The following is a 27,682-nucleotide window of genomic DNA, read 5'->3' as shown; positions in this document are numbered from 1 at the left end:
TGGCTGGCGATTTTGTAGCCGAAACTAACTAGTAATTTCTGGAAATCGAAGAGCCTAGAAGTATGCAGCGTAAACTATAAAAGCGGGGCAGGCGAGTAAGGAGTAATTCAGTTTGAGTTGAGCTATCAATCAGTTTGATTAAGCACGCAATCTGGCGGCCAATAGTAGAGTTTCATTTGAGTTATCAATCAGTTTGGTTATTAAGCCAGCGAGTAGCAAAGTATAAGTGTTATTGTGAAGTACTTTAATAAAGGCCATTTTTCCATTATTCAATATTGGAGTTATTTATTCAACAGTTTAGTGATTCGAACTTAGCAGAGGATTGCAAATAAAAGGATTTGCAAGTAAATTCGTTACACTATTATGACCTTAAAATATGTTCCAACGTACTTTTGGTCCTGAACAAAGCAATTCATTGACAAAAATTCGAGTTTTTTTGCTATCGTAATCCCATTTAACCCATGATAAAAACTCCTAAAAGGTATAACCCATTTCTGACATTAACGTTTTATGCCTTGTAAGTGTTTTTGTCATGATTTAACCTATGCGACTGACGTACCACGTAATTTTCTTATCGTATTCGATCAATGATCGTATGTTCGATTCGGCTCCTGAAATGTTCCCTGTACAAAATAAGTATGAAACTGGTCCCCGATTTTGGATCTACAGGGGCTATTTTTTTTTTAAATTATTTTTACAGAAACAAAATTTGAAATTTCCGAGCTTTTCTCATACCTCACCACATATTGGACGTGTTTTGTGAGTTGCGCCTTAACGGCAAATTTCGCCCGATAGAGTATAAATATATTTTCCGAGCCTATGTCTGTTTTTACACATTGCTCGAATCATGGCATATGACATCATTCGATAAGATTACCCTTGGGGTATTCCGGAACAAACTCATTCGAAAGGTTTGTTTAGCAAAAAATACTACATTCACTCACAATTTTGCGTTGATGTAAAGGTTTATGCCAAATTTTCCGATACATTTACATAAGATGTAACAAACAAAAACCGCGTTTAGTATAGATTTAAAGCGTTTCCCGATGTAATTCCATTGAATATAAACAATTTAAATTGATATTCAAACGTCGAGAAAAAAATATTTGAAATTCAAATCGAACTGAAATTGAAGCAAATTAAAAGCAGAGTGATTTAGATAATTTTTTTTCGAAACCCTTTCATTTAATAAAAAATTTTTTTAACTAAATATCATGCAGTTAAAATGTAGAGTATGTGCAACTTAATCTTTAAACACGAGCACACTTTACGAACTTTTAATACTAAAACAAAGTTCATTACTTATTTATTTTAAGTACAGTTATTGGCGCACAAAAAAAAAATGAGTTAGTAACGTGGCGGCATATTTTGCATAAAATATTGCATTTGTTGTGGTTGATGCTGTCCCATATTTGCTGCCATATGTTGCTGCTGCTGTTGTTGATGTTGCTGTTGCTGCGCCATTAAATTATAATTAGCCATTTGTGCATGACTAGTAGCAGCGTTACCGCCACCGCCACTCATGGAAACATTTTGTTGACCTTGTTGCTGCTGTTGCTGGTGCTGCTGTTGTTGTTGTTGTTGTTGAGATTGCTGTGAGGGTTGTTGTTGTGCATTACCACTTGATTGCATTTGTACCTGTTGCTGCTGTTGTGGATTCGGCGCATTTGTCATTTGTGATTTTTGTTGCTGCTGTTGTTGCAACTGCTGTTGTACGGCAGCAGCCAACTGTTGCGGATTTGGTGGTTGTTGATGTTGTTGCGGCGGTTGTTGTTGTGGTATCGGCATATTGAGACTGCATAGAAAAAAGATAATATGAAGGATATGAAAAGGAATAAAAAGGAAAGTTGATTTACTTCTTATCAGTGTTGATATCTTCGATATTCAAACGTGTAATAAATCTTAGGCGTAACTGTAAAGCTGGACGTAAACGTTTAATTATGACTTCTGATTCATTTTTGATAACATTGCCAACATGAATGTATTTGATGTGATAACTGAAATTGGTTAAATACCTTAAGTATAAATAAAATAATAAAAAAAAATTTAAGTTAAACGGTTTTATTGAAAACAATACTTACATGAAATAATAATAATACTGAAATCTAGAAAATACTTAGGTAGATCCTAGGTTCTAGTCATCATAATTATCATCAATATAGGGCGTTGATCAGACAATTAAATAAAAGCGTTGTCTAAAAATATTAGGCGTAGCATAACCTTATTAATGTTCAGTTGGTCTTACACTGAAAGAAATGGTGCTAGTAAAATCAAAAAATCGGTTCTGTTGTTCTTGAATTGACGGAGATTCGGGGAAAGTGATGGAATTATGGTTAATTCGACCGAGTTCTTTGTCAAGCGAACAAATTAGTTTAGTAATTTAAACAGAAGAGAAATTGTCGCTCTTACTTACTTACTTAACGGTTATGGCCGTCCAACAAGGCGCGCCAGTCGCTCCTTCGCTCCGCCAACCGGCGCCAATTGGTCACACCAAGGGAGTTTAAATCGTTTTCCACCTGGTCCTTCCAACGGAGTGGGGGCCGCCCTCTACCTCTGCTTCTATAGGCGGGTTCCGATAGAAACACTTTCTTGCCCGGAGCATCATCTTTCATTCGCATAACATGGCCTAGCCAGCGCAGCCGCTGCGTTTTAATTCGCTGGTCTGTGTGGGTGTCTGCGTATAGCTCGTACAGCTCATCATTAAATCTTCTTCGGTACTCGCCATCGCCAACGCGTAGAGGTCCATAAATATTTCTCTCGAACACTCCCAAAGCCGCTTCATTTGCTGTTGTCATGGTCCATGCTTCTGCGCCTTATAGCAGATTGTCGCTCTTAAGTTAACAAAATTCTGTAAAATCGACAGATTCCTAATCAATCTAACTGATTTTTCTGTTAACACAACTGATCTCACTGGTCATTTCAACAGCGATCAACAATCAATACATAAGCAAATTTCAAAGAGAATTTTACGCTCACTGCGCTCTCTACGTTGTACTTATGACGATGGTGCCACTTGTTAAAAACGAAAAACACCAAAATAAGAAAACCACCAATTCGAAAAAACAACCAAATTGGGAAAACAACAAAAAACTAGTTTTTCAGTTATCAATAAAAAACGAAAAACCCTTTTTTGAATTTACTGTGCAAAAAATTATGAGATACCGGGACACCTATTTATCGGATACAATTTTGCAACTTCTCCAAGCGAAATGCAAAATTGCGCCCTCTTGTTGCAAAAGTTTTGTTTGAACGAACAGGATTTTTCCAAAGCTAGTAACATTTGTTCAAGTTTTTATGAATTTTCACTAACGCGAACCAATCTAATAAGAAAATAAAAAACATCCTTTTTAATGTTGATGTTTCCGACAACATAAAAAGAGTTTGAGTTGTTTTGGAATCGTTTCAACTTGAAGTGTTACGAAAATTAAACTTGCCGAATTACGTGTAAAGTTACTCCAGTTCCTGCGATTTGATTTTTTTCTTTTCTATAACTTACAAGTTCTCTATTTAAAATGTTATGTCAAACATTTATACTACAAGTTTTGTTCGAAACAATCAAGTGTGGCAACTACATGCGAAGGAGAAGAAATTGAGAGCTGCAACTGAAAGATTTGAGAATCAGTTTTGTGACTACTATTTTCATTTCTATTTGCAAAGCGAAGTTCAAAACTATCTAATATCTAATTCTAATATCTAATATATATTATAAATGGGAAAGTTTGGATGTTAAGATGTTTGGATGTTTGGATGTTTAGATGTTTGGATGTTTGGATGTTTGGATGTTTGGATGTTTGGATGTTTGGATGTTTGGATGTTTGGATGTTTGTCCAGACGTTTGTCTTTGTGACTCAATAACGCAAGAACGGCTGGATCGATTTGGATGAAATTTTGCACACATATAGCCAATAGTCTAGAAGGATCTACTAGCTATATATTTTTCAAAAGGGGCGTGGTCCCCGCCCCCTAGGAACAGTTGTAATGTAATTATTATATTTTTTCGTCTTTGCGACTGAATCACGCCAGAATGGCTACACAGATTTTGATGAAATTTGGGACACAGACAGTAGTCTACTAGCGAAATTTTTTTCGAACATGGAAAGAGGGGTGGGGGTCCCACGACCCTTCGAGAAATTATTTTTCATAATTTTTACACATTATAACTTTACGTATACTGGCCTTCACCAATATCACAGACTCAAGGGGTCAAATAAGTCGAGGGCTTACAAAGTAAGCAGTGACACCCTCCGCCCACCCCCTTTATCTCCCCCTCTGGTGTAAAATCCATAAATTGTTATAACTCAATCTAAATTTTCTCCTAAATCAATAGTTTTTGGTATCTGGTACATACAGAACGAGATCTAGACAATTTTGGAGGAACGATCAGTGGTCCTCTCCTCTACTCCCGCCATCCGCCCTCCATCAATTGTTTTTATTAGCACGCTTTTATTAGCTTTACCTGTATGTTTCTATCTAACTTTTTATTCGCTCCAATGCGCCTGCTGCCTTATTAACATGGTTTTATAATTAGCTTCACATTATTTGTAATCCCGTAAGGGTCATATCGAGACCCTTCCGGGATCATTTCTGGATGGTTTTCGGGATCGGTCCGGGATTACGCCGGGGTAATTTCGGGACCTTTTCGGGACTATTTCGGGATCATTTTGGGACCCTTCCGGGATCATTTCTGTATAGTTTACGGGATCCGTCCGGGATCCCGTCGGGGTTATTTTGGAACATTTTCGGGACTATTCCGGAATCATTTCGGGACTATTTCGCGATCATTTGGGGACCCTTCCGGCATCATTTCTGGATGGTTTTCGGGATCCGTGCGGGATCTCGTCGGGGTCATATGGGGACTTTTTCGGGATCATTTGGGGGCTCTTCCGGCATCATTTCTGGATGGTTTTCGGAATCCGTCCGGGATATCGTCGGGGTCATTTGGGGACTTTTTCGGGATCATTTGGGGGCTCTTCCGGCATCATTTCTGGATGGTTTTCGGGATCCGTCCGGGATCTCGTCGGGGTCATTTGGGGACTTTTTCGGGATCATTTTGGGGCTCATCCGGCATCATTTCTGGATGGTTTTCGGGATCCGTCTGGGATCCCGTCGGGGTCATTTCGGTACTTTTTCGCGACTAATACGGGATCATTTGGGAACCCTTTCGGCATCATTTCTGGATGGTTTTCGGGATCCGTCCGGGATCCCGTCGGGGTCATTTCGGAACTTTTTCGGGACTAATACGGGATCATTTGGGAACCCTTTCGGCATCATTTCTGGATGGTTTTCGGGATCCGTCCGGGATCCCATTAGGGTAGTTTCGGGACTATTAGGGGATCATTTGGGAACCTTTCCGGCTTCATTTCTGGATAATTTTCGGGATCCGTCCGGGATGCCGACGAGGTCATTTCGGGACTATTTCGGGATCATTTGGGATACCTACCGGCATCATTTCTGGATGGTTTTTGGGATTCGTCCGGGATCCCGTCGTGGTCCTTTCGGGACTTTTTTTCTACTAATACGGGATCATTTGCGGACCCTTTCGGCATCATTTCTGGATAGTTGTCGGGATCCCGTCACGGTCATTTCGGGACTATTAGGGGATCATTTGAGGACCTTTCCGGCATCATTTCTGTATTGTTTTCGGAATCCTTTCGGGATCCCGTCAGGGTCATTTTGGGACTTTTTTGGGGCTAATACGGGATCATTTGGGGATCCTCTAGGGGTCGTTTCGTGACTTTTTCTGTTTTATTTCGGGTTTCATTTGGGGACCCTTCCGGCATAATTTCTTGATGGTTTGCCGGATCCATCAGGGTCATTTCGGGACCATTTTGGGATCATTTGGGGACCCTTCCGAGATCATTTCTGGATCCGTCCGGGATGCCGTAGGAGCCATTTCGGGATTTTTTGTTACTTTTCCGGGATAGTTTTTGGACCCTTCCGGGATCATTTCTGGATCTGTGCGGGATCCCATATGGGTCATTTTCGGACTATTTCGGGATCATTTTGGGATCCTTCCGGAATCATTTCTGTATGGTTTTCGCGATCCGTCGTTGATTCCCTCGGAGCCATTTCGGAACCTTTTCTGGAGTATGTCGGGGTCATTTGGGGACTTTTTCGGGATCATTTGGGGCTCTTCCAGCATCATTTCTGGATGGTTTTCGGGATCCGTGCGGGATCTCGTCGGGGTCATTTGGGGACTTTTTCGGGATCATTTGGGGGCTCTTCCGGCATCATTTCTGGATGGTTTTCGGGATCCGTCCGGGATATCGTCGGGGTCATTTGGGGATTTTTCGGGATCATTTGGGGGCTCTTCCGGCATCATTTCTGGATGGTTTTCGGGATCCGTCCGGGATCCCATCAGGGTAATTTCGGGACTATTAGGGGATCATTTGTGGACCTTTCCGGCATCATTTCTGGATAATTTTCGGTATCCGTCCGGGATGCCGACGAGGTCATTTCGGCATTATTTCGGGATCATTTGGGATACCTACCGGCATCATTTCTGGATGGTTTTTGGGATTCGTCCGGGATCCCGTCGGGGTCATTTCGGTACTTTTTCTCGACTAATACGGGATCATTTGCTGACCCTTTCGGCATAATTTCTGGATAGTTGTCGGGATCCGTTCGGGATCCCGTCACGGTCATTTCGGAACTATTAGGGGATCATTTGAGGACCTTTCCGGCATCATTTCTGGATAGTTTTTGGAATCCTTTCGGGATCCCGTCAGGGTCATTTCGGGGCTTTTTCGGGATCATTTAAGGATGGCTTTCAGGATTCGTCCGGGAACCCGTCAGGGTAATTTCTGGACTTTTCCGAGACTATTTCGGGATCATTTTGGGACCTTCCCAAGATCATTTCTGGATGGATTTCGGGATTTGTCCGGGATGCCCTCAGGGTCATTTTGGGACTATTAGGTGAGCATTTGAGGACCGTTCCGGCATCACTTCTGGATGGTTTTCGGTATCCGTTCAGATTCCCGTCGGAATAATTGCGGGACTTTTTCGGGATCATTGGGGTCCCTTCCAAAATCATTTCTGGGTGGTTTTTGGGATTCGTCCGGCATCCCGTCGGGGTCATTTCGGGACTTTTTCTCGACTAATACGGGATCATTTGCGGGCCCTTTCGGTATCATTTCTGGATAGTTGTCGGGATCCGTTCGGGATCCCGTCAGGGTCTTTTCGGAACTATTGGGAGATCATTTGAGGACCTTTCCGGCATCATTTCTGGTTAGTTTTCGGGATCCTTTCCGGGTCCCATCAGGGTCATTTCGGGACTTTTTCGGCATCATTTAAGATTGGTTTTCAGGATTCGTCCGGTATCCGTCAGGGTAATTTCTGGACTTTTCCCAGACTATTTCGGGATAATTTTGGGACCCTCCCAAGATCATTTCTGGATGGATTTCGGGATCTGTCCGGGATGCCGTCAGGGTCATTTTGGGACTATTAGGTGATCATTTGAGGACCTTTTCGGCATCACTTCTGGATGGTTTTCGGTATCCGCTCAGGATCCCGTCGGAATTATTGCGGGACTTTTTCGGGATCATTTGGTGTCTCTTCCGGCAACATTTCTGGCTGGTTTTTGGGATTCGTCCGGCATCCCGTCGGGTTCATTTCGGGACTTTTTCTCGACTAATACGGGATCATTTGCGGGCCCTTTCGGCATCATTTCTAGATAGTTGTCGGGATCCGTTCGGGATCCCGTCAGGGTCTTTTCGGAACTATTAGGTGATCATTAGAGGACATTTCCGGCATCATTTCTGGATAGTTTTCGGAATCCTTTCGGGGTCCAGTCAGGGTCATTTCGGGACTTTTTCGGGATCATTTAGAGATGGCTTTCAGGATTCGTCCGGGAACCCGTCAGTGTAATTTCTGAACTTTTCCGAGACTATTTCGGGATAATTTTGGGACCTTCCCAAGATCATTTCTGGATGGATTTTGGGATCAGTCCGGGATGCCGTCAGGGTCATTTTGGTATTAGGTGATCATTTGAGGAACTCTCCGGCATCACTTCTGGATGGTTATCGGTATCCGATCAGGATCCCCTCGGAATCATTGCGGGACTTTTTCGGGATCATTTGGGGTCCCTCCCAAGATCATTTCTGGATGGATTTCGGGATCTGTCCGGGATCCCGTCAGGGTCATTTAGGGGTACGTTCGAGATCCCGTCAGGGTCATTTCGGAACTTCTTCGGGAATATATCGGGATCATTTCTGGATGGTTTATGGGATCCGTCCATGACCCCTTAAGGGTCATTTCGGGACTATTAGGTGATCATTTGAGGACCTTTCCGGCGTCACTTCTGGATGATTGTCGGTATCCGTTCGGGAGCCCGTCGGAATCAATGCGGGACTTTTACGGAATCATTTGGGATTCCTTCCGGCATCATTTCTGGATGGTTTTTGGGATTTGTCCGGGATCCCCTCGGGGTTATTTCGGGACCTTTTCGGGGCTAATACGGGATCATTTGGGGATCCTCTAGGGGTCGTTTCGTGACTTTTTCTGTATTATTTCGGGATCATTTTGGGACCCTTTCGGCATAATTTCTTGATGGTTTGCCGGATCCATCAGGGTCATTTCGGGACCATTTTGGGATCATTTGGGGACCCTTCCAAGATCATTTCTGGATCCGTCCGGGATGCCGTAGGAGCCATTTCGGGATTTTTTGTTACTTTTCCGGGATAGTTTTTGCACCCTTCCGGGATCATTTCTGGATCTGTGCGGGATCCCATCTGGGTCAATTCCGGACTATTTCGGGATCATTTTGGAATCCTTCCAAAATCATTTCTGTATAGTTTTCGCGATCCATCGTGGATCCCCTCGGAGCCATTTCGGAACTTTTTCTGGAGTTAGTCGGGATAATTTAGGGACCCTTCCTGGATATTTTCTGGATGGTTTCTGAGATCCGTCCGGGAGCCCGTCAGGGTAATTTCGGAACTTTTTCGGGACTATTTCGGGATCAATTTGGTACCCTTCAGGCATCATTTCTGTGTGGTTATCTGGATAAGTCTAGAATCGTGTCGTTGTCATTTCGGGTTTTTTTGGGACTACTTCGGGAACTTTTGGAAACACTTCCGGGGCGTTTCTGGATGGTTTTCGGGATCCGTCCGCGATAGCGTCGGGGTCATTTCGTGGCTTTTTCTGGATAATTTCGTTATCATTTTGGGATCCTATCAGGTTATCAGCTCATAAAGTTCTTTTTTTTACTCAATTACAAAAATAAAATGCATTAGACAGAAAAAAAATTTTAAACAGATAACTTTATAAGCAGGCTAACGTGAATAGCCCACATATTTCATTTTCTCCTTGCGGACGGGGCCGCGGGTAAAGGCTAGTATATTATAAATGGCAAAGTTTGGATGTTTGGATGTTTAGATGTTTGGATGTTTGGATGTTTGGATGTTTGTCCAGACGTTTGTCTTTGTGACTCAATCACGCAAGAACGGCTGGACGGATTTGTATGAAATTTGGCATGCATATAGCCAATAGTCTAGAAGGATCTACTAGCTATATATTTTTCAAAAGGGGCGTGGTCTCCGCCCCCTAGGAACAGTTATAATTTAATTATTATATTTCTTTGCGACTGAATCACGCCAGAACGGCTTCACGGATTTTGATGAAATTTGGGACAGAGATAATAGGCTACTGGCGAAATTTTTTTCGAACATGGAAAGGGGGTAGGGGGTCCCACGACCCATTCGAATAATTACTTTTTAACAATTTTTACACATTATAACTTTACGTATACTGACCTTCACCAATATTACAAACTCAATGGGTGAAATAAGTCGAGGGCTTACAAAGTGAGCAGTGATACACCCCCCCCCCCCCCTTTCCCCTTTCGTGCAAATCTATAAATTGTTATAACTCAATGTAAATTTTGTCCTAAAATCAATAATTTTTGGTATCTGGCTCATACAGATCGAGATCTAAACAATTTTGGAAAAACGATCAGTGGTACTCTCCTCCTCCCGCCATCCGCCCTCCTTCAATTGCTTTTATTAGCACGCTTTTATTAGCTTTACCTGTATGTTTCTTTGTAACTCTTCATTCGCTCCAACGCGCCTGTTGCCTTATTAACATGGTTTTATGATTATCTTCACCCTATTTGTAATCCCGTTTGGGTCATCTCGTGACCCTTCAGGGATCATTTCTGGATGGTTTTCGGGATCAGTCCGCGATCCCGCCGGGGTCATTTCTGGACTTTTTCGGGACTATTCCGGGATTATTTTGGGACCCTTCCGGGATCATTTGTGTATAGTTTTCGGGATCCGTCCGGGATTCCGTCGGGATTATTTTGGGACATTTTCGGGACTATTCCGGGATCATTTCGGGACTATTTCGCGATCATTTGGGGACCCTTCCGGCATCATTTCTGGACGGTTTTCGGGATCCGGCCGGGATCCCGTCGGGGTCATTTCGGAACTTTTTCTCGACTAAGACGGGATCATTTGCGGAGCCTTTCGGCATCATTTCTGGATGGTTTTCGGGATTCGTCCGGGTCCCGTCGGGGTCATTTCTGGACTTTTTCTCGACTGATACGGGATCATTTGAGGACCCTTTCGGCATCATTTCTGGATGGTTTTCGGGTTCCGTCCGGATCCCGTCAGGGTAATTTCGGGGCCCTTTCTCGACTAATACGGGATCATTTGGGGACCCTTTCGGCATCATTTCTAAATGGTTTTCGGGATCCGTCCGGGATTCCGTCGGGGTCATTTCGGGACTTTTTCTCGACTAATACGGGATCATTTGGGGACCTTTTCGGCATCATTTCTGTGTGGTTTTCGGGATCCGTTCGGGATCCCTTCAGGGTCATTTTGGGACTTTTTCTCGACTAATACGGGTTCCTTTGAGGTACCTTGCGGCATCATTTCTAGATGGTTTTCGGGATCCATCAGGGATCCCGTCGGGGTCATTTCTGGACTTTTTCTCGACTTATACGGGATCATTTGGGGACCTTTTCGACATCATTTCTGGATGGTTTTCGGGATCCGTCCGGGATCCCGTCTTGGTCATTTCGGGACTTTTTCTCGACTTATACGGGATCATTTGGGGACCCTTTCGGCATCATTTCTCGATGGTTTTCGGGATCCGTCCGGAACCCGTCGGGGTCATTTCGGGACTTTTTCTCGACTAATACGGGATCATTTGGGGACGCTTTCGGCATCATTTCTGGATGGTTTTCGGGATCCGTCCGGGATCCCGTCGGGGTCATTTCGGGACTATTTCGGGATCATTTGGGGTACCTTCCGGCATCATTTCTAGATGGTTTTCGGGATCCGTCCGGGATCCCGTCGGGGTCATTTCGGGACTTTTTCTCGACTAATACGGGATTATTTGCGGACGCTTTCGGCATCATTTCTGGATGGTTTTCGGGATCCGTTCGGGATCCCTTCAGGGTAATTTTGGGACTTTTTCTCGACTAATACGGGTTCATTTGAGATACCTTCCGGCATCATTGCTAGATGGTTTTCGGGATCCGTCCAGGATCCAATCAGGGTCATTTCGGGACTATTTTGGGATCATTTGGGTTACCTTCCGGCACCATTTCTATATGATTTTGAGGATCCGTCCGGGATTCCGTGGGGTTATTTCGGGACCTTTTCTCGACCAATACGGGATCATTTGGCGACCCTTTCGGCATCATATCTGGATGCTTTTCGGGATCCGTCCGGCAACCCGTTGGGGTCATTTCGGGACTTTTTCTCGACTAATACGGGATCATTTGGGGACGCTTTCGGCATCATTTCTGGATGGTTTTCGGGATCCGTCCGGGATCCCGTCTTGGTCATTTCGGGACTTTTTCTCGACTTATACGGGATCATTTGGGGACCCTTTCGGCATCATATCTGGATGCTTTTCGGGATCCGTCCGGGAACCAGTCGGGTTCATTTCGGGACTTTTTCTCGACTAATACGGGATCATTTGGGGACGCTTTCGGCATCATTTCTGTATGGTTTTCGGGATCCGTCCGGGATCCCGTCGGGGTCATTTCGGGACTATTTCGGGATCATTTGGGGCACCTTCCGGCATCATTTCTAGATGGTTTTCGGGATCCCGTCAGGTTCATTACGGAACTATTTCGGGATCCTTTGGGGTACCTTCCGGCATCATTTCTATATGGTTTTGAGGATCCGTTCGGGATTCCGTCGGGGTCATTTCGGGAATTTTTCTCGACGAATACGGGATCATTTGGGACGCTTTCGGCATCATTTCTGGATGGTTTTCGGGATCCGTCCGGTATCCCGTCGGGGTCATTTCGGGACTATTTCGGGATCATTTGGGGTACCTTGCGGCATCATTTCTAGATGGTTTTCGGGATCCGTCCGGGATCCTGTCGGGGTCATTTCGGTACTATTTCGGGATCATTTGAGGTACCTTCCGGCACCATTTCTAGATGGTTTTAGGGACCCGTCCGGGATCCCGTCAGGGTCATTTCGGTACTATTTCGGGATACCTTCCGGCATCATTTCTGGATAGTTTTCGGGATCCATCCGGGATCCCGACGGGGTCAATTCAGGACTTTTTCTTGACTAATACGGGATGATTTGGGGACCTTTTCGGCATTATTTCTGGATGCTTTTCGGGATCCGTCAGGAATCCCGTCGGGGTCATTTCGGGACTTTTTCGGGACTAATACGGGATAATTAGGGGAGCCTTTCGGCATCATTTCTGGATGGTTTTCGGGATCCGTACGGGATCCTGCCAGGGTCATTTCGGGACTATTTCGGGATCATTTGGGGTACCTTCCGGCATCATTTCTATATGATTTTGAGGATCCGTCCGGCATCCCGTCGGGGTTATTTCGGGACTTTTTATCGACTGGTATCGGATCATTAGGGGACCCTTTCGGCATAATTTCTGGATGGTTTTCGGGATCCGTCCGGGATCCCTTCCGGGTCATTTCGGAACTTTTTTGGGACTATTTGGGGATCATTTGGGGTATTTTCCGGCATCATTTCTGTATGGTATTCGGGATCATTTGGGGTCCCTTCCGGCATAATTTCTGGATGGTTTTCGGTCATTTCGGGACTATTAGGGGATCTTTTGAGGACATTCCGGCATCATTTCTGGATAGTTTTTGGGATCCGTGAGGGATCCCGTCGGGGTAATTTCTGTACTTTTCAGATATTGTTTCGGGATTATTTTGGGTTTCCGGGATCCCGTCAGGGTCATTTAGGAGTCCGTTCGAGATCCCGTCAGGGTCATTTCGGGACTATTAGGGGATCATTTGAGGACCTTTCCGGCATCATTTCTGGATAGTTTTCGGAATCTGTCTGGGATCCCGTCGGGGTCATTTCAGGACTTTTTCGGGACTATTTCGGGATCATTTTGGTACCCTTCAGGCATCATTTCTTTGTGGTTCTCTGGATAAGTCTAGAATCGTGTCGTTGTCATTTCGGGTTTTTTGGGACTATTCCGGGAACTTTTGGAGACCCTTCCGTGGCATTTCTAAATGGTTTTCGGGATCTGTCCGCGATAGCGTCGGGGTCATTTCGTGGATTTTTCTGGATAATTTCGGGATCATTTGGGGATCCTGTCAGGTTATCAGCTCATTTAGTTCTTTTTTTACTCAATTACAAAAATAAAATGTATTGGACAGAAACATCTTTTTAAACAGATAACTTGATAAGCAGGCTAACGTGAATATCCCATATATTTAATTTTCTCCTTGCGGACGGGGCCGCGGGTAAAGGCTAGTAAATTAAATAAATTGTAAAATATAAACTTTGGTGAAAGTGCGTTTAATAAAACAAAATAATAAAGTGTATAATGTTTAATGTGTGCCAGCATATTTGATGTACGCCCAATTGAAGCTCGGTTAGTAAGTGCGTACATATGTATGTATATGTAGCAAGCATGCGTATTTATGCATTCACATATTTACGTATGTATGTATATGGCAACATAGGTACTTTCGTACAAAGCTGTCGCAACAACTTTTTTTCTTCATTTGACTACTAAAACGGTCAATTACGAATCAGCGATTTGTGCGCAGTTGATTCAACATCTTGTTGGGATGGATAAAAATTTACAGAAATTTCGGTTGAACTGACCCGTATTTCGGTTGATTGTACCAGTCTTTTTCTTTCAGTGTATATATGACTATCAATAGAAATTTTACGCGTCCAACGCTTTTATTTAAGTGTCTGATCAATGATGAGGAGTGTGATGAGTAGTACCTAGGACGTACCTAATTATTTTCTAGCTTTTAGTATTATTATTACTTCATGTAAATATTGTTTTCGATAAAACCGTTTAACTTAAAAAAAATTTTTTTTTTTCAAGTTTTTAGTCTTTATTTAAGCCTATTATTTCTCATTCTATTTGTTCATTTAATGACTCATTATTACACGGACTCTTTCCTGACAATTTGTTACAATCTAAGTCCTCAATACATAATCCTTCCAAAGGCTTTACTCGACTCTGATGTCACTTCTACCGGACTGTATGTAATATGTGTTCCAAATATGAGCCAAATCGGACATCATATGTGGATTTATATTTTTGTATGTAGTATATGTTTCGAAATATGAGCCAAATCGGACCACAAATACGATTTTTTGAAATATTTCGATCCATGCGCAACCTATCGGGGTTTTTTTTCTTATTATTGCATTGCCATCGGGTTCTGAACTATGTTCAAAGTTTCGAGCTTGTAGCTTATCGGGAACTTACTTAAATTTTAAGTCTTCTTCTTCTTGAAGCAACAAATACACTTCTCGCAGGTTTTGGGGAGTATTCTCGATGATGATGGTCGGATATCGATTCGGTACGTTCGGAAAACGGGTACTATTATTAAGAGCCATTTTCACCATCTTCATTTAACGCTAACTACTCTATCTGACACATCAACGAACGATTTCTGCTGGTTTGTCATGACTATGTTGAACCTTCTAGGTCTAGGTTTACGGCCCTTCTCGCGACATGCATGCTTATCGCAAGCATATTCTTAGTCCCCTAACCCGCTGATTTAGTTAGTGCTTGTTTACGGTACGTATCAAAATAATTGAATGGTTTGTCTTTAGTTAGTTCAATACAGTTCCATTACTTAGCATACTCTACAGCTTTATCTTTAATAGTACGTACAGAAAATCACAAATCGTATCTATATATTCGAGCGGCGCTGGCCCGTGCGCTTTATCTACTACATCCAACATTTCGTATATCATAATTGCAATGCCTGCTACTGTGTTGGGTTTCTCCAAGTCGATACGTTGTAAAAATGGGCCAAAAACATGGCATAAGAAAACTAATTGTTGTTCAGTGCGTACGCAAGGTTTCAGCTTCTCAGCGATATATCTGAAAAATTAAGAAAGAATATGCTTACAAATAAAATCATCACTTCAAATATGCATATGCATACGTCATCGGCTTTGTGATTAACAAGTAAGGAAAGCTAAGTTCGGGTGTAACCGAACATTACATACTCAGCTGAGAGCTTTGGAGACAAAATAAGGGAAAATCACCATTTAGGAAAATAAACCCAGGGTAACCCTGGAATGCGTTTGTATGACATGGGTATCAAATGGAAGGTATTAAAGAGTATTTTAAAAGGGAGTTGGCCATAATTCTATAGGTGGACTCCTTTTCGAGATATCGCCATAAAGATGAACCGGGTGACTCTAGAATGTGTTTGTACGATATAGATACCAAAAAAAAGGTGCTAATGTGTATTTTAAAGGGGAGTGGGCCTTAGCTCTGTAGGTGGACCCCTTTTCGCGATATCGCCATAAAGGTGGACCAGGGGTGACTCTAGAATGTGTTTGTACGATATGGGAATCAAATGGAAGGTATTAAAGAGTATTTTAAAAGGGAGTGGGCCATATTTCTATAGGTGGACGACTTTCCGAGATATCGCCATAAAGATGGACCAGGAGTGACTCTAGAATGTGTTTGTACGATATGGGTATCAAATTAAAGGTATTAGTGGGGGTTTTAAAAGGGAGTGGCCCTCAGTTGTATATGTGAAGACGTTTTCGAAATATGGACCAATATATGGGCCAAGGTGACCCAGAACATCATCTGTCGGGTATCGCTAATTTATTTATATATGTAATACCACGAACAGTATTCCTGCCATGATTCCAAGGGCTTTTGATTTCGCCCTGCAGAACTTTTTCATTTTCTTCTACTTAATATTGTAACGAATCTTGGGGAATTCCGCTTATTCCAAACTTTCTGCTAACGCTCGCATCGCTAAACTGTTGAATAAATAACTCCAATATCCAATAATGCAAAAATGGTCTTTATTAGACTACTTTGAAAGTACTTCACAATAACACTGATACTTCACAACTTCACAACCAATAGCGTGCTTAAATCAAACTGATTACTGACTACTCAGCTTGTGCTGCTTTTATACTCTCTGCCCAAATGTCTAGACGTTTCTTATTCTAGAATTTTCTACTTGGTTACCAGCTATATGCGTGTGTATTTGTAGTTTATATCCTCTCGCATAGCCATATGCGTGTGTATATGTGAGTACTACTTCGACTGATGACTACATCTGTATGTGAGTTATCTCTTCGTTGCCTTGTATGTATGTGGGTAAGTGATGATTAATGTGTTTATGTAGCTTACTTTAATGTTTTTGTTGTGCATTTACTTAGTAACAGCTTAGAGATGGTAATATTCGTCACAATATGGTCACACCCATTTTACAAAGTTTTTTCTAAAGTTATATTTTGCGTTAAGAAAACCAATCCAATCACCATGTTTCATCCCCTTTTTCGTATTTGGTATAGAATTATGGCATTTTTTAATTTTTCGAAATTTTCGATATCGAAAAAGTGGGCGTGTTCATAGTCGGCTTTTGCCCATTTTTAATACCAAGATAAAATGAGTTCAGATAAGTACGTGAACTAAGTTTAGTAAAGATATATCGATTTTTGCCCAAGTTATCGTGTTAACGGCCGAGCGGAAGGACAGACGGTCAACTGTGTATAAAAACTGGGCCTGACTTGAACCGATTTCGCCCATTTTCACAGAAAACAGTTATCGTCATAGAATCTATGCCCTTACAAAATTTTAAAAGAATTGGTAAATTTTTGTTCGACTTCTGGCATTAAAAGTATTCTAGACAAATTAAATGAAAAAGGGCGGAGCCACGCCCATTTTGAAATTTTCTTTTATTTTTGTATTTTGTTGCACCATATCATTACTGGCGTTAAATGTTGACATAATTTACTTATATACTGTAAAGATATTCAATTTTTGTTAAAATTTGACTTAAAAATTTTTTTTTTTAAAGAGTGGGCGTGTTCGTCATCCGAGTTTGCTAATTCTTATTTAGAACACATATGTGATAGGAGTAGCGTTCCTGCCAAATTTCATCACGATAAATTACAGCTTGCAAAACTTTTAAATTACCTTCTTTTAAAAGTGGGCGTTACCACGCCCTCGTCAAAAATTTTGCTAGTTTTCTATTCTCCGTCATAAGGTCAACCCACCTACCAAGCTTCATCGCTTTATCCGTCCTTGGAAATGAATTATCGCACTTTTTCGGTTTTTCGAAATTTTCGATATCGAAAAAGTGGGCGTGGTTATAGTCCGATTTCGTTCATTTTAAATAGCGATCTGAGATGAGTGTCCAGGGACGTACATACCAAAATTCATCAAGATACCTCGAAATTTACTCAAGTTATCGTGTTTACGGACGGACGGACAGACGGGCATGGCTAAATGAATTTCTTTTTTCGCCCAGATCATTTTGATATATAGAATTCTATATATATCTCGATCAGTTTATGCCGTTACAGGGTACCGTTATGCGAACAAAATTAATATACTCTGTGAGCTCTGCTCAGCTGAGTATAAAAATTATTTTGTTAACTAACGTCGAAAGAGTAGGAGATGCTGCATCAAGTTAGCAAAATAATTACATAATTATGAAACGATGATACAAAGCAAACAATGCAAATACTTTGTAGGTTTACATACACCTTTAAGTCGAGGATTAATAACAATTCAACTACTCACTTTGTCATTGACGCTAACTTAAACCCACCCATATGATGAAAAATAGAATGCCCTACAGCCAATATTAGCGCATAAGTTTTTTCAATCATTGATTCGCATACAGTCTTAAAATTGAATAATTCGAAAGCTGAGAAACGGTAAGTCCATTTAATCATTTTGGGCGCATTTAGTGCTTCTTGTAAACGATCATAAATAACACTCCAATGTGTTTCGGGCAATGCAGCTAATATGATGCCAACTGCATTAATATAGTTGTGAATCTCTTTTTGTGGTATTAACGAATAACCCTTTACAATAACATCGACTACATTGTTTGCCACAATTGAGGGCGCAATTGGTAAGCTCAACAACTCCACGCAGGTCACATAAAGTGCATGTGCAGGTGCATTGGGAAACTCATTGAAACGCCAATCAGTGTTGAAAAACAGATTTTTACCAGTTATTGCTGTAGTGCGTGGACGAAAAATATACATTTATAAATACATTAATGAATTATAAATACATTAAGGTCAAGGGTGTAACTTACTATCCGAAAGCCTGCGCACTAAGTTAATGTAGTAGTTTAGCTCAGGATTCCAAAGTAATTCTTGATTTTGCAAAAACATTTTATATGGTTCACTAACACACCAATTTGGTGGACGTATATCGCAGAAAGCGCCAGTAATTGCGCTTACCTTAGAAGATGGTTGGAAAATTTAAGAGGTTGTCAACGGAAAATATTTGCTCAATACTCACCAATTTCTTTTTCAGTGATGGACGTTCGCGTAAAATACGTTCATAGAAATGCAAAGTATTGTACAAATAAGTTATCGGGCGATCTAGGCAAAATATAGTAAGAAATGGGGATCCGTACGATAAGTCAAAAAAATAAAAATAAAATATCGAAAAAAAATGTCGAATTTTAAAATTTTTTATATGTTGAAATTTTTTTTGCATAAACTCAAAATGTCGAAATGTTATAATGTCGAAATAAAAAAAGGCCGAAAAAATACAAAATGTCGAAAAAATTAGAAACCTTTTCGCTACAACAACAACAAATATTTATGTACAATCAATATGTAAGTATTTTACCTCTTGAATTTCCAAATAGGATCCGTACGAAAAGTCGAAAATAAAAATGTCGAAATTTTTGATTTTTCAAAATATGGAAATCAAATTTTGCCGAAAAAAATGCAGAAAAAATTTTTTGTCGAAAAATATAGCAAAATGTCGAAAATCTTTTTTGGTTAAGAAATTTAAAAGTATGCACTTTCTTTATTAGGACTTACATTTTTTTATCTAGTTAACTGAGGTTTTGTATTTTAATTTGTAAAATATTTTAGCTTTCAACTTTAGCACTGTATTTTTTTGATCTAGTTACCTGAGTTTCTGTATATTTTTATATGCAAAATTTTTAGCTAAAATGGAGTTTTGATTCAGTTAAAATTTTATTCGCCATCAATTAAGAATGAACGCGGAAGTAGTAAAATCCAATAAAGGAAAAAATAAGCTTATCCTTCATGGATTTGTGTTTCACTTGGAAAAAAGTATAAAGATATGTTTTATTGGAAATGTGAAAAGCGAAACGAACGAACTCAATTTTAGACGGTGATCACAAAGTGACGAAATCATCTTCGATACATTCCCATGATCCATTGGCTTACAGAAGTGAAGTTTCAAAAATAAATGCGAATTTGAAAGAGAAGGCCGCAAATACTTCTCAAAACCTTTAATTTTTGGAAGCATTGCAAACCTTAAAAGTTTTAGAGAGGTCTTCGGTGTGGCTAATGGACGGAACTTTTAAAGTTGTTCCAACAATCATGCAGCAATTATTTACGATTCATGCACACATAAACGAGCATGTTGTTCCTGTAATTAATTGTCTAATGAGTAGCAAGAGTAAGCAATGTTACGAAGAAGTTTTTTTGTTGAAATTTTAAGAATCGCTTACTACAATTATGTGTATCTCTGTCCCGAAAATGTTATTTCTGATTTTGAGAAATCAATAATTTCTGTATCAAAGTCATACTTCCCAAGTATTATCAATACAGGATGCTTTTTCCACTTTGATGGACAGATTTTATGGAGAAAAATCCAGAGTGAAAAACTTGCAACGCTATACGGAAAGAACGAAATATTTTCCCTAAAGTTAAGAATGCTCAAATGTTTAGCTTTCCTAAAGCTGGAGGAGATATTTCTATATAATGATTGTCTCAAAAATTCAATGAGTAGTAATTGCGTAAATATTTTAAAATGAATGGAAAAAAACTAAATATTCGGGGGTAAGTCAGCTTCATCGTATCTCCCAGCATTTTGGTCAATTTATGAGAAAATGGATTTGAATATCCCAACCACGCAGAACTCGGTTGAAGCTTGGCACAGAAGACTGCAGGTTATAGTTGATAAAAACCACTGGGAGTATATAAGCTAGTTGAACATTTATTGTAGTTAAAAATAAAATAAATCTTATTAACGCTCAAAATATTACCAAACACAAAATATCATACCAAAAGAGAAAGTAAATATTCTTAGAATTCTAGATAAAAAAGAAGAATATTCTAAAATTGAACTTTTAAGAAACTTAGCATATTATACTTCTCCCACTTAAATATTCCTGTTATCATTTACATTATACGTATTTTTATTGTTCCTTTTTTATTTACATACATGAGTCCACTAATGTAACGCTATGTACATAATTTGGCCACAAATATACGAATTTCGAAACATAATTGTACGCTTATTTAATGATTCTTGAACCTGGTAAGTTAAAATCTACTATATATTTGTGAAAGTATGTCTGTATGTATGTTTGGACTTGCAGCTTTCGACAAGGGGGCGTGGCATCTCCCATACAACTGGAATTTTTCGTAGTCAATATATCTGAAAGTATTAAGGCTAGACGACTGAAATTAGGTGAGTGGTTATATGAGACCAATCCCTACCCCCTGCAGAAAAACTGGGTATAGCGAAAAAGGGAGCGTGGCACCTCCCATACAACTGGAATTTTTCGTTGTCAATATATCTGGAAGTATTAAAGCTAGACGACTGAAATTAGGTATATAAGACTAATCCCTACCCCCTCGGGAAAAATTGGTGATAGCGGAAAAGGGGCGTGGCATCTCCCATACAAATGGGGGTTGGGATTAGTCTAATATATATAGTATAGTAGTACTGCTTTTATTTATACCCGAACGACGTCGGGCACTCTGCTAGTAAATAATAATCGTACACAAACACTTTAAGCGCAGCCGCTGTTGGACTTACCCTGGGTTATTTTTATAACCCGGAAAGATGGTCCCTTTCGGCTCTTATCTCACGGTATTTGGTCAATATTTTGACTGAAGCAAAATTTCTACTTTTCGTTTTTAGATTATTGGTGTAAAAAGGAGATACTGGATTAGTGATAAAAAGCCAAGAAGAACAGAAAAATGCCAACTTACATGTTTGGTATATTTTTTACTTTTCAAGAGACATTTGCGAAGAAAGGTTGCACATTTTCATGTGTTTTGGCATTTTCAATGATTTTGTTGTAAACACAAACATATATGCAAAAAGGTATTTTCTGCACAAACACTGTGGCCAGCGTAGCCCGCGTTGGATCCATCCAGGGCTATTATTTTTTAAACTTGGCCAAAGATCACTTATGCAATAAGGGGTTTCGTGTAAAAAAATTATATATCGGCCTGCGATTTTTAATCATCTTGGGGTTACTAATTGGTTTCTTGTGAACATATTTTGACAGAAGAAATATCATTATTTTCGTCTTTGACTTATTGATTATCAGGTGAAGAGGCGTTTATATTCATATATTACAGTTATCGAAATAATGTAATTATGTGTAAAATTTGCGCGAATTTTACAAATCATTAATTACATTATTTCGATATTTTTTCCACTTTTTTATTTTTCGGGATTTTCGATTTTCTATATTTTATTTTTCGAAATTTTTTTTTCGACATTTCTAGTTTCGACATTTTTATTTTCGACATATCGTACCAGACCCCATTCGTTGAATTATTTCGACATTTTCTTTTTCGGGCTTTTTGGTGTTCGAAATATTTTTTCGACATTTTTTTTCGGTATTTTTAGTTTCGATATTAAGATTTTCTACATATCGTACCAGACCCTAAGAAATGGCTTAAAGTATGTATTTTAATTAAATTATTAAAATCATGGTTTTTCTATACAGATCTGCTACTCACCATGAAATTTGTACAAAATACTCAAATGGTCTAAAATAACTTCACAAATTTGATGCACATGTTGTATAGGTAGTTCAATGAAACGGTGCACAACAATATCTAATACTGGTAAAAATCTCAAGCATACATTTGAGAAATAAACAGGTAATGGCGGATGTGAAGCAGATTCATCTGGTGCAAATTTTTCCGGATATTTTTGATGAAATGACAAGTGCTTTTCGTGCCTATAAAAAAAGAAAAATTCAAATGTTATTCATATGTAGACAAAAAAGTTGCATTCATGTTCCTACCAATTATTCTGCTTCCAATGATCGGGATGATTCTCTTTACAAAACTCTTGTATGCGATTGCGTAATTCTGATGTTTTTAATAAGAGCAGTTGTATAATAAGGAAACAAACTTGCGCCTCATTACCCTCTTGTGTACGTAGTGCCAGACAAAGTACAACACGATCGATAGTAACAATATTATATTTCCAAATCATATTATTAATGGTGTCGACACATTTATGTATAAAATCTTTGCCATTACTATTCGCTACTTCGCCAACTAAATAATCACATAACTTGCGTAAATGTGCTGAAAGTGCGCGTGCGCTAATACCCTCTAAAATTCTGTAATAGTTGGTTTTTTGTAAATTATTTGCACTTGTTAAAAACAATAAGCGCGTATGCTATGATCTTACTTATATGCAACAGGACTAACATTCTCGGTTTCCCAAATCATTTTAAAAAGTAGACAGAGGAAAAGTGGATTAGTACTAGGCCGTATAAAATGGTTCATAATATCATTGTCATTTGACATTGATGTCCAGTTACGATATTCCTCTTCAACTGATTTTTTGAGCAATTGCTTATTTTCCAACGAATGGTTATTTTGCACAAAAAATTCATTTAGTGCTGGTGGAAAGCAAGCTAGTGAATGCGAAGCCCAAGAGTGTGGTGTATTTTGCATTATAATGCTCAATAACTCTTTGCACCAGGGTTGTAGCTCGTCACCTGTATGTAAAAATATAAAAAAAATTTATACCTGTTACGACTTTTCTAAATACAAATTAAGCAGTTAAACCAACCTAGCCCAGTCATGTGCATTGATCTTGCTAGCGTTAATATTAGAACGCGATTCAATTCTTCACTTTCAGTCGATGCCACAGAGCCAGGTGGTTTTTCGCTGAAGTAACGTGACATTTGCGGCTGCATTTCAACTGATCCCAGTCCGGTAATAAGCCTTAAAGCTGTAGATTCAAAGCTTAGAATAACAAAAAAAATAAAAATCCTAAGTTAAATACAACAAGTAAAGTTGTCTAAGTTCGGGTGTAACTGAACATTATATACTCAGCGTGAGCTTCAATTGTACATTTCATTTCAGATAAATTACTTTTCTACATAACACGTGGCACCGCCCGTTTAAAAAAAAAAGTCTCCTCATTTCCTCTTACAATAAAACTTGATAAGTGAAATATGATTGATTAAAAACTATTTTTTGCTAAGTTATAGCTTATTATTCTAGTCTACCACCCTTTTAAAATTTTTTGTATGAAAGTGGGCGTGGTCTTTAACCGATCCCGTCCATTACTAGAAATAATTTCTGCTATAGGAAAAATATGTGTACACAATTTCATTACGATCCGTGAATTTTTCTTCGAGTTATGGCTCCCGAATAATACAAAATTGCTTAGTCATAAAAGGGGCGGTGCCACACAAAAATTTTAGTGTTTTCCAATTTAATGTTATAATTCAATTTAGAAAGTAAAATTCTATCGATACAAAGCTCCTTTTCGCTAAGATACAGCTCATTATTTTCGTCTACGACCCTTTTAAAAATCTTGTATATAACGTGATCGTGTACCCAATTTCGTTACGATATGTAAATTTTCTTCGAATTATGGCTCATGAAACATAGAAAATTGCTTAGTCATAAAAGGGGCGGTGCCACGCCCATTTTTTAAAATTTGAAGTTTTTCCTATTTATTGTTATAAATCCACTTGTGAAATGAAATACTGTAACGAATTTGCTTGCAAATCCTCTTATTTGCTTTTTTGCTCTGTTCGTATCACTAAACTGTTGAATAAATAACTCCAACATTGAATAATGGAAAAATGGCCTTTATTAAAGTACTTCACAATAACACTTATACTTTGCAATTAGCTGGCTTAATAACCAAACTGATAGCTTAAATGAAACTGCCTTTCAAAATAATACTGCTATTGCTCGCTAGATATCGTCTTAATCGAAACTGCTTGACAACTCAAATCAAACTGAATTCCAGCGCCTCTACAATTGCCGCCTTTTATACTCTTTGATTTCAACCTTCGCATCTTCTAGGCGCTTCCAGAATCTACTAGTCCAGTAGCTCTCAAACTTCTCAGCTGTAACTACAATTGCACAATTTTATAGTTTTTCTCATTGCATACTTATAGGAGTCTCTCAGATATACGCATGTGTTTGTGCATTGACTCTCCGCTGCTCGTATACGTACATGGTACATATGTGTAGACGCAATTATTGTTTCGTTTATGTAGATACATAATGATTGATCTATGGATGTGAATTCACGTCACTGCTTAGCATCGGCTTAGATACGATAGCATCGCTCAGTGCTGCTAACATTCGTTACAATACCATTGATATAAAGCTCTTTTTTGCAAAGATATAGCTTATTTTATTCTTCCACGACCCTTTTAAAAATTTTTTATATAAAAGTGGGCGTGGTCCTTAACCGATCTCGTTAATTTTTCTTCAAATCATTCCTTATAGTAAAGGCAACCTCTCTGCCGAATTTTGTTACGATAGGTTTAACGATTTTTGATTTATGATTAATAATATTTGTAAAATTGATTTTATCACAAGTGGGCGGTGCCACGCCCATTTAAAAAATGTTTTCAAAAATGTTTCTCAATATCAGTCCACATGTCAAATTTCAAAATTCTAGGTGTATTTACTAAATAATCGAGGTTTTTTGTGTTTTCCAACATGTTATATATATAATTACCAGAAAAACTGCATGGGAAGTACTGGATGCTGCCTACAATCAAGGGAGAGTTATTAAACGGAAGAATGATTTACATCGGCAATGTGAAAGCAATCGCGCATATGCACATTATAGATGGAGTTAAGTCTATATTAGTTTATGTATGTAGACACATAAATGAATTATATAAAAAGTGGGCGTGGTTATCATCCGACTTCGCTCATTTTCAATACCAATCTATTCTGGGTCCAGATAAGCTCGTGTACCAAATTTGGTGAAGATATCTCAATATTTACTAAAGTTATCGTGTTAACGGACAGACGGACGGACGGACGAACGGACGGACATGGCTTAATCAAATTTTTTTCGGTACTGATGATTTTGATATATGGAAGTCCATATCTATCTCGATTCCTTTATACCTATACAACCAACCGTTATCCAATCAAAGTTAATATACTCTGTGTGCAAAGCACGCTGAGTATAAAAAGTGACAGTGTATCAGAACTTTTTGGGCGTAATGGTTCCAACTCAAGCCAAATGTATTTATTTCAAAACCTCAAATTCTTTGACGTTCTCAGGTTGTTGCTACAACTCAATTACTTCATTAGCATTTCGTTACCAGAGAACTGCAAAAATCACAATTTTCTTGATTTAATCAAACACTAAAACTTGCATTTTTTTTTTTTTTTTTTAAAACTTGCATTCACATTCAATAATGCGAATAAACTCATAATTGAATAAACTCAGCATTTGTCTTTACTAGACTCCGTTAGCATGATTGCGATCGAATGACCGAACAGGTTTTGCTTACGATTGTATTGATCAAACGAAAGCAAGCGGAGAATAAAATCAAAGCACGAGAATTAGTATCGTTTAGCTCGGCAAACAAACAGAATCGTAAGCAATGTTTATATGTAGCTTGTCGCCGTGACGTAAGGGCAGAAGAATCATGCAAATATTCAGACGCATGGAGTTTTCATATTTGCGTTTTCATTCCGATGAATGTAATCGCCGTTGAGGCAAACGAGCAAACGCCTGAATTGATTATATCCACGCATGCAATAAGTTGGTTGATTTTAAATCAATGTCGATTATGTTCGTTTAGATCATTGAACACGATCATGTTGCCGTATGTAATCGAACGTTGTTGTGTTCGATTTTTGCTGTTCTCTGTTCGTTACCAAATCGTTACAAAATTCAACACAGCGTAATAAAACTCACCATAAGTTTAGTTGCATTTTATTTGTTTGTGGCGAAACTACAGTACAATGCGAAAGTAGCTGTAGACGATATTGTGTTGGAATATGATGTAAACGATATAGAAACATTTCCAACAATGTGTGGAGTATACCCCAAGCTTGGTGTTTAAATACAGCAGGCAGCAATTGTTCTATAAAAAGTAAAAAACCAACAATGAGGAGACAAAAGAGTTTAACTAAATTGATAAAAAAAAAGTACCAAATACTTACGCAAAAATCCTTTAATGCCCAAGGATTCGATTTCTGTGTAAACCAGAAGTCGTGCATAGGTTTCGACTAATGCTGGCGCTGGTATAGAGCTTTTCGCTTGCGCTTGCTTTATCATTTGAGTGAAAAAGCTTAAAGAAATGGGAAAATATATACATACATATCTCAAAATTACGGATTAAAAATAATTTATTTTAATTACACATGCCGACAACATCTCAGACCCAGAAACCGGAATATATATTTTCGAAGGATTTTGATGCGATGAATCGAAATCTGCTAGGTTAGGATATCTCGAAAACCAGAGCTGATAGAGCAATTCTGAGGCCAGATTTGGATTCAACACATCATAAACCTTCAGAAATATATAGTCTGGTTTCTGGACCTGAATGTTGGTTAAATTTTGTCGGCCTGTGTTATTTAATATTCAGTTTGCCCTGAAGGAATACTACGTTGGTTTCTTAAACATACCTATGTATAAGCGACATTTTACTATGAACTGTTAAGCTATCCAATACCACCATAGAAAAAGGTGCTGAAGGAACTTGTCCTCCAGCTGCAGTTTTGGCATTGCCATTTAACGCTTCAGTAAGAATATTCATTGGGCGTGAAAAGTATTCTTGATTTGTAGAATATGCATTACATATAAGTATTATGCGAAAGTCGTTGCCCAAACTCATGGACATCATAGTATTAGGCATCACAAGATGTTGAAGAAAGCTGCAGAAAATTTTAAGAAAATAATTATATAATATGAAATAATAATTCTTAACAACTTCCCTGTCCCGCATACAAAGCGCTTTGAGCAGGCCTACGCTTTTTTGTATTGCTTAACTGAGTAATATGAATATATATTATAAAATAATATTTTTATAAATAATTTGACATACATTTACCTTAGTTTGGCTATTTTATTTTGTGAGTCAAATGTGACTCATGAATGTAGCAAAAACAATTTTGTTTACCACGTTCAATGAGTTGTATGTGAGCATATAGGACCATAAGAAATAATTTGCATGACAGATAAGTTTTCGAGTCACAATAACGGTAAATTGATATATAAATGTCAAAAGCGTGTA

At 39.1% G+C, this 27,682-nt stretch overlaps 1 protein-coding gene across 2 annotated transcripts in view; it reads right to left on the bottom strand.

The window, feature by feature from the left end:
- Positions 1-1,154: 1,154 nt before the first annotated feature.
- The window catches only part of MED23 (mediator complex subunit 23), a 44,547-nt gene continuing 18,019 nt past the window's right edge, over positions 1,155-27,682 (bottom strand). The window contains exons 10-22 of one of the 2 annotated variants that reach the window (XM_067776235.1): positions 27,075-27,323; positions 26,607-26,734; positions 26,359-26,527; positions 23,236-23,411; positions 22,849-23,161; positions 22,454-22,777; positions 22,164-22,387; positions 18,715-18,797; positions 18,506-18,653; positions 17,980-18,424; positions 15,088-15,300; positions 1,857-2,015; positions 1,155-1,795 (exon numbers count right to left, since the gene is read on the bottom strand). In XM_067776235.1, the coding sequence (XP_067632336.1) occupies positions 1,348-1,795; positions 1,857-2,015; positions 15,088-15,300; positions 17,980-18,424; positions 18,506-18,653; positions 18,715-18,797; positions 22,164-22,387; positions 22,454-22,777; positions 22,849-23,161; positions 23,236-23,411; positions 26,359-26,527; positions 26,607-26,734; positions 27,075-27,323 (3,079 nt within the window). In that variant the 3' untranslated portion in view covers positions 1,155-1,347. The remainder of the gene's footprint in view (positions 1,796-1,856; positions 2,016-15,087; positions 15,301-17,979; positions 18,425-18,505; positions 18,654-18,714; positions 18,798-22,163; positions 22,388-22,453; positions 22,778-22,848; positions 23,162-23,235; positions 23,412-26,358; positions 26,528-26,606; positions 26,735-27,074; positions 27,324-27,682) is intronic. The other variant, XM_067776236.1, reaches the window with a different exon arrangement.

The sequence above is a fragment of the Eurosta solidaginis genome, chromosome 3 (genome assembly GCF_040869045.1).
Source record: "Eurosta solidaginis isolate ZX-2024a chromosome 3, ASM4086904v1, whole genome shotgun sequence".
In the NCBI taxonomy this organism is placed as follows: Eukaryota; Metazoa; Arthropoda; class Insecta; order Diptera; family Tephritidae; genus Eurosta; species Eurosta solidaginis.
Note: the sequence above shows the minus strand (reverse complement) of the source record. Positions and strands in the feature narration are given on the sequence as shown.